At 41.6% G+C, this 7,710-nt stretch overlaps 1 protein-coding gene across 2 annotated transcripts in view; it reads right to left on the reverse strand.

The window, feature by feature from the left end:
- Nucleotides 1-306: 306 nt before the first annotated feature.
- CCDC3 (coiled-coil domain containing 3) overlaps nt 307-7,710 on the reverse strand; it is a 41,800-nt gene continuing 34,396 nt past the window's right edge. Inside the window, exons 3-4 of one of the 2 annotated variants that reach the window (XM_042815944.1) lie at nt 2,624-2,906; nt 307-390 (exon numbers count right to left, since the gene is read on the reverse strand). In XM_042815944.1, the coding sequence (XP_042671878.1) occupies nt 2,631-2,906 (276 nt within the window). In that variant the 3' untranslated portion in view covers nt 307-390; nt 2,624-2,630. Of the gene's footprint in view, nt 391-535; nt 2,907-7,710 lie in introns of those variants that run through there. The other variant, XM_042815943.1, reaches the window with a different exon arrangement.

Below are 7,710 nucleotides of genomic sequence, written 5' to 3' on the forward strand. Positions count from 1 at the left end.
CAACATGGACATACTCAACCATGCCCTTTGCAGTAATTTGGAAAATGGTATGAATTTGTGCCTCTTTTGTGGGTTTCGAGCTACAAAACAGCTTAAAACTGGGTCTAAAAATTAGTGTCTCTGTCAAGCTATATGTGATGTACCAAAGTAGGTGGAAATAACATGAATTCTCCTTCATACTTATGTTTCCTGCCTGTACAGCCTTCTTGGTTACTCTGCATACTGTCACCATCAGGGGCAGGTAATCAAAGCAACACTTGAAGGTATTTTTGTTCAGGCTTGGCATCTCCTACTACTTGTTGAGAGGGTTATCTTCTGGTCTGATCTGATCGCCAGTTCTTATCTCTGGAAATGATCCAAATCCCACAGGGCACGCCATTCTTTGGTTTGCTGTTTGAAGGAGACATTTTGATTTATGTTTGGATTTTGCATTTAGGGATTTTCTTTTTGCTTTCTTTACAAAGCAACAAAATTCTCACAAAACTGATAAGGAAAACAAAATGGTTTACTTCTTTTTTTTTTTTTCCAGCTAGAGTGAAATAGGATGGAAATGTCAGTCTTTTCATCAATTAAAAAAAGCAATTAGCCAAATGAGAATGTTTCCAACACTATGTTTGGGAAAACTGTAAAAATAGTGAAGACATAAGTATATTAACTATGCTTTCTCAGCTTTATAAAACCATTTATAAAACATGAATGAATAACAGGGGGAATACTTTTATTAACAAACAACAGAACCCACAAGCTTTGAATACCTATTCCAGGAAAAAAACAGTTAACTTATTCAAACAGCAGTGTAGAAACCAGAAATAAACAAACAAAATTAGATACTTTCCTATGAATTTACATTTTAGAGTTAAAACCTCTTGATGGCTTCTAGGGAAGCCTTATGTCAATTGTAGTTCTCAGGAAACAGCATTGCTGACTACAGCATAAAGCAACTTGAATTGTGCTGATTTGGTAGGCAAAGCCTTTGAAGCTTATGGAGGAGTCAGAATCTTAAGAAATGCCAATATTATTTCAAGAGGGGAGTGGGGAAGGGAAAACTCTATTTCCAAAAGGAGCAAGTCTGGAAGGTAATTAAACTCAGCGGCATCCTAAAAGCCAAAGCAAGTCTTAACTTCTGAGCTTAGCTTGGACTGAAGCTCATGGCTGAAAGCTGATATGGGCTTTTCCTAAATGTGGGAATAGTTAAAGCACAGTCCAACAGGGCTGCAGCCTGGATATACTCTATTTTTAATCTCTGAGAAACAGCATGGAGACCATGCAGTGATCTGGCAAAGCCTGGAGAGTTAGGAGCAGAATGGTGGTTTCCACACTGTTATTTCTGAGGACCTTTCCTCTACATTAAAGTTAATCTGGATTGGTCTATCATGTATAAATCAGGTTTAGCCCTGGTAAATTGTCAGTATTGCCTGATGCTAAGCAAGGACTCTCTGCTCTGTTGAAAAGAATGAGACATATCTACTCCTGAGGCTCATGCTTGGAGAAAGAAAAACTATTTTGAGAAGGGAAAGAAGACACAAAAACTCTTCTTTCATTTTCTATTCCTTATGTCCTGTTATGAAGGAAGGTTGTTTAACTACTGTGACCAAAGACATCCTCTGGTACATTAACATAGCTGAAAAATATATTAGTCGTGGTTGCTGAGCCTTAACCTATGATGCTTCAACAGAATTCAGTTTTGTAGATGTCTAATAAAGAACATGATGGACTTTTCTAATGAGATAACCAAGAAATGGGATTTGCTTCATATTTTAAGAAATTAGACTATATCAAATGTGTAATAAAAATATTTTCTATAGGATTTTAGAATATATACATATATAAACTACCTTAATTTTTAATGCCCTGTTGATATTGATGTGATCTCTACAGTATCTAAACATAACTAAATGAGGCTGCCCAGCAACCTCCCTTATACCTCAAACAGTGATTACAAAACTTGAAGCCTTGTCCACGCTGTAAGTTAAACCTGCTTGAAAACAGGATCTGAAATCGTCCATCAGACCTGATCCAGCACCCACTAAATCTAGGCTTAAATCCGTTCCTGATGGTAGGAGCTGGATTAGGTCCTAGACACAGACTCAGATTGATAGCTCTCCAGCTCCATTGGCTGAGCAACACTAAAGGCACCTGAAGGAGTTACTATGACTCTTAAGGCATGTCCTGGTAAAATGAAAAGTATTCGATTTTTGTTTGTTTTTTTTTTTCTTCAGAATATTAAGAAATACTTAATATTCACACAATCTTAAGACAGTTTGGGCACATTTGCATTTCATTTTGAAGAAGGCCATGTCACGTGCCTGACAGAACTTCCATCACACCCACCCCACCACAGGGCTTTTGACAGAGGCAGGGGGAAGAAGACCAAGAAGCACAGTGTGCTTTATATTATAACCGGGCCCTATGTCTACCCAGATCACCATGGACTTGGTTTTGGGCCGTTCCTCCAATACCCAGACAAATCCAGTTTGCATTCCTGTTCAATCTAGCACTGTGTCTAGAGCAAGTTCAGATTCACTTTCCATGCAAGGTTTGAAGCAGTGTAGACAAGGTGTAAGGGCCAGATCCTGATCTAACACAGACAAAATTTGCCATTGTCATTGGCCTGAGCTCTTACCCTTGCATTATACTTTAAGGTAGGTGGCATGTGAGTTCTCCTGCTTTAAAGAGTTAATGTAGGGGATCTGACCACCAGCAGAGGCAAGTTTCTCACTGAGCTTTCGGTTCATCAGCTCCATGTGCCTGGTATTTTTCCTAGCTTGCCGGAGAGACCTCTTGACTTTCTTCACCCGATCTCGCAGCTGTTTGTTGCGTTTCTCCAATGCTGCCACCTTCTGCTGCAGCTTCTTCACTCTGTCCTCCTCCTCAAACAGGGCTTTCTGGACTGAGGAGCACATGAGCTGAGGGGACAGAAGAAATGAAATAGGAACAGATGAGCTTTATACAAAAGCTTATTCAAGTAAGGGTTTACTCCGGTGTTCCCCAAAGGACTTCACAACTCTTCAAAAGTACAACAGCTTTTTTGAAATTCTACTGACTTTTTTTACGCCCCTTCTACTAAAAGCTTTGCTTTCACTTCTGTGTTCAGCTAAGATGCAAAACTGTAGATTTTAATGATACTAATTGTTCACAGTGTCTTTTTGGAGCTGCTTTGAAAGACCTGTTGAGCCCGTTGAATTTAAGTTGAATTTATGGAGGAAGGTTGACCTATTCATGATCTAAAAATGGAGTTCAAAAGCCTAGATAGGCTTTCCCTGGCAGAACATTTGGAACTGACAGAGAACCTAAGCAAACAAGTATATCCTCTGTGTGGTGATGAAGAACTGCATGTTTTTTTCTACCTTTCTTTGTAGTAGTTTCACCTGAAAGAGAGGGAGGGAGTCCACTTTGATGACTAAAAGTTCATTTGCTTTGGAAACCCCTAGCAGCAAAAACCATGGTTGGTAAACAGAGCAACTGCTTCCAGTAGCCATAAGCTCGTGTTTCCTGTACAAAAGAACCATGGGGCTTTGCTGAAAGGGCTGTGCTTACCCTGACTACCCTCTCACCAGGAATCTTTTATAAATGCACACTAGGAAGACTGTAAGTTCACAGATGAAGACCAGAAATTGCACTGAACAGGGGAGAGTTTGATTTTGATCACAGCTCATTCCAAGAGCTGTTTGAGGGTGGTTGGAACTACATGATCCTTGAGGTCCCTTCCAACCCGGGTGATTCTGTGAAAACAGCAGGTACCTCTTGGCTGTCGTGTTTGCCAAACCCTTGCAAAGCTTCAAGCAGAATTTATCTTGAATTTAAATTCCTACACAGGAGACCATTGGGTGGACAAGATGTTTGCAGGAGGAAATTTCACTTCCTAAGGTACTTGCTGCATTTCTCATTGTGTACTGGTGGACAGGCATGTACTGATAGCTGTATCACAGAGTCCAGTAAATTCATGCACTTGAAGTGTGCCATTGTTTGAACCCAATCACATCTACCTGGGTTGGTTGCTGAGGAAATGGCAACGTCTGGTAGCTGACATCAGGGATGGCATTAGCCTCACCCTAGAGGCACTCCAAAACCATTGAGGTTTGTCCCCTGTCAGCAGAGGCTGGGCAGTTGTGCAGAGATACTAGAAACTCCTCACAAACTATGAGAAAGCCAGACAGCTTATTTGCTTACACCATTCCTTTTCCGGATCTTCACTCTCCAGCCTGAAGACAGTGGTTTAATGTTTAAATTACCTGGAGATGTCCAAAGAGAACACTGGAGCAACACAAATATAAAAATTAAGTCCCACACAACTTTGCCTACCAACGGGGCAAGCAAAAGGTAGGGCCTCACTAATAATAATGTCTAATAGGATGCCTACCTGAAATTACAGGACAACTAGCTGAAAAATGAGCTCCTTTGATCCTTCTATGTGTGGAAAAACAAGAAGGAGAGGTCCATACATTCTTGGTTGCAAGAAGTGTTTTTCACAGGCTCTGCAGTAAGGATCGTGTATAAATGTGAGTGCTGTCCTACCTCTGCTGCCGCTGCCAGAGCTGCGGTTCACATGGGTGCACTCAAGTTATTTTTAAACTGTTAGATCTGGTGCTGAGAACTGTGTAAATCTGACAGACTGGAGCTCAGTCCAGCCAGTGTAATTAACCAGGAATAAATAGGTAAGGAGTAAGCCAGCCCTTGGTTCATGTTGCTACTCGAAACTTTTTGTTGATTGCCAGCTGAGATATCCCCACTTTGGGCAGTCCTTCCTATCGAGCATATCTATAAAGAGGAATTTCACACCCCATTTTGTCCAGTCTCACGAGTCCGTATGTGCAAATGTGCAGAGTTTGCACTGATGAACATCAAGATCAAGCTTTAATCCAAAAGCATTGCTGAAACTACTAAGAACTGACTTTCTTTTTCTAGGAACGATTCATGCTCCCATTCCCCACGGCAGCTTGTCATGCCAAGTACACTAGAGAGTTTTTTTCCTCTTTTTTTTTTTTTTTTTTTTGACATCACATTTAAAAGATACTGAAATCTTCATCCAGCAAGCTAAGTCACTTGAGAATCAGCAGCAGAGAGTTAAGCAATAAGTCTGAACTGCTGTACTTAACAAGGTATATATGCCCATAGACCTGGGAAGTGAAGACAGTTCTTCAGACAAATCTGTGAATTATTTTTCAAGATTTCCTTCAGAAGTTACATTATGAGAGGACCTACAGAAGATTTGTTTGTTCTGGACGTCTCTATTTGTATATTCTACAGTTGGGTCAGCAAGCCATCCTCAGTGGTATTTAAACAAATCCAGAGCAGAACAAGAAGATGTAGCAAAAAAGATAGCACAAAAAGATCCACACACATCCTTAGGATTTAGCCCAGACAGCATACAGTTGTGGAACCACAAATTACATATATTCAAGCATATTCAATATATTCTGAAACATCCTGTCACAAATACACCCGGTCATAAGTTTCACCACATCTAGATGATTTACACAGTCAGTCTATCTGCCAAAAAAATCATCACTGCATTACATCAAACTGATCTTTGGAGTGTCACATTACAGGCATGTGAGCCCTTTACTAGATAGTCTGAATCGACACATGTAAGAATTTCTGTCTGATTGACAGACACAAACATCTGCCTTCTGTAAGCGTCATTAGAATGAGACAGTGGATGGGAAAACTTCCACGGACAAAGGCATGATGGTAGTGTTCATCCAACACAATTTGTCCATACATGGCTGGAATCAGTGTTGCTGAGCTCAAGTCACTCAAACAGCAGTTGTACCCAAGTTTTGACCATCATCTACTGAAGGAAGAGGAGTTGAGATCTAGCCGGCTCCTAATGCATAGTCCCAATGGGTTGCACTGCTAAAGAGCACTGGAGAGCCATTTAGGACGAGAGATAAAAGACTTTAAGTTGCACAGAGAGAGATTCATATTGAATATGAGGAAGAACTTATTCTCAGAAAGAGTGGTGAGACATTGGAACAGGCTGCCTAGGGAAGTGGTGGAGTCACCATCCCTCAAAGTGTTCAGGAAAAGTGTAAATGTGTCACTGAAGTACACGGGTTAGTGGGCATGGTGAGTTGGGTTGACATTTGGCCTAGATGATCGTAGTGGTGTTCTTCAACGTTAATGTCTCCATGATTATGGAGAAATCTTTCATTTGAGATCTTCTAAAAATATCTTTCACATCAAACAGAGTTTTTGGACGTGGATATCTGTTGTGTTTCATCAGCCAAGATGACCGTGGGAACATCTTTAAATGCATGTCTGTAAGACCTGATCTCCCCTGCATGAACAGGACATTTCTTTAAAAGACCCAGGGATAAGTCACTTTGGTTTCTTATCCCCATAATTTTTTCAGGACCCATTCTGCTGACTGTGCTTGCACTAGCATGGGATGCTCCCTCAGCACCCCAGGTCGATCATCACCCTAACACAACCTGTTGGGAGCATCCAATGGAGACACAGCCCAAAGGCTGGGATTGGGAAGCAGTCTTTCTGCTGTGTTGCCAAGCCTCCTGCACTCTGCACCCCAGCAGTTCATCACAACCCCACCCTGCTCTCCTTTCTTTCTCCCCTTCTGCAAATCTGTCCTGCAGCGAAGGTAAAAGTCTGAATTTGCTGCACATTGCCTCACTGCTCTGTGCTTTACCACTGTTAATGTTATATAAAACATCTTAAACTGAAACTTTATGCAACATGAAGCATGTTGCTCCAGCTCTATTAATCTCAGCAGAGCCATAATTCATGCATTCTCTCAAGAGGGGCTTTGAAGCCAAACATAGCTCTTTATTTTTTTTTAACTCCACCAGGATTTATTTCCCCAAGCCCTTCTGTGTGCTCAGCAAGACAAGCTCTTGGTGAAACTAGCAGGGACATGACACAGCTCAAGCAGGCAAACCTTGTCTCTCCTGGCAGCAGCAGTTCCATTTGAACCATACCTTGCCATCGCCATATTTCAGACTGTGAGCATCACTTTCTCCTTTTGTTTGGCCTCTTTGGGCAGGTTCAGTGGGAGCAAGCAAGCTGGATGGACAGAGAGATGATGTGGTGAGGGGTAGGAGGAGGGATCTGGCAACCCTCTGCCAGATGGGGTTTGGGATGGAGTCACTTAACCTCCAGTTACTGGGGCTTTTCAGCCAAGAATAACGCTCCTGCTGAAGTGTGGAAAAGCCCTTGTCAGCACTGTTAAACCATCGTGTTGGGGAAGCTTGGTTAAACTACCAGTGCTTGCTGCAAGGCTGAACCTTTCAGAGGTTCTGAAACAGGGTCTGAAGGCAAATCCAGCAGCATTGCCATTAATGGGAATAAACTGCTATTTCCTTCCTTTGCTTTGTACAGAACACCAGGGTAAGTACGACCTGGGTAGAAAAAGAAATGGTGGTGCCTGTTCTTCTAAGGATAACTGGATCAGCATTTCTGCACAATGGACATGATTTAGTGGGCATGGTGGTAATGAATTGATGGTTGGACTAGATTATATTAGTGGTCTTTTCCAACCTTAATGATGCTATGATTCTATTTACTGTGGGAAGTATAAGGCCTGTGGCATAAGCTATCAGTTAATTCAAACTATCAGAAGCAGAGATTCAGTGGGATAAGAGGCACTGTCTGCAGAGCTTCTGCCAGCCTACAGCCACCACGACATGTTTTGGCACTGCAAACAATGTCTTTCTTTCTTTCTTTCTTTCTTTCTTTCTTTCTTTCTTTCTTTCT

The sequence above is a fragment of the Centrocercus urophasianus genome, unplaced genomic scaffold (assembly GCF_019232065.1).
Source record: "Centrocercus urophasianus isolate 14NV4802_14NV808 unplaced genomic scaffold, USGS_Curo_1.0 seq_15, whole genome shotgun sequence".
Classification (NCBI taxonomy): Eukaryota; Metazoa; Chordata; class Aves; order Galliformes; family Phasianidae; genus Centrocercus; species Centrocercus urophasianus.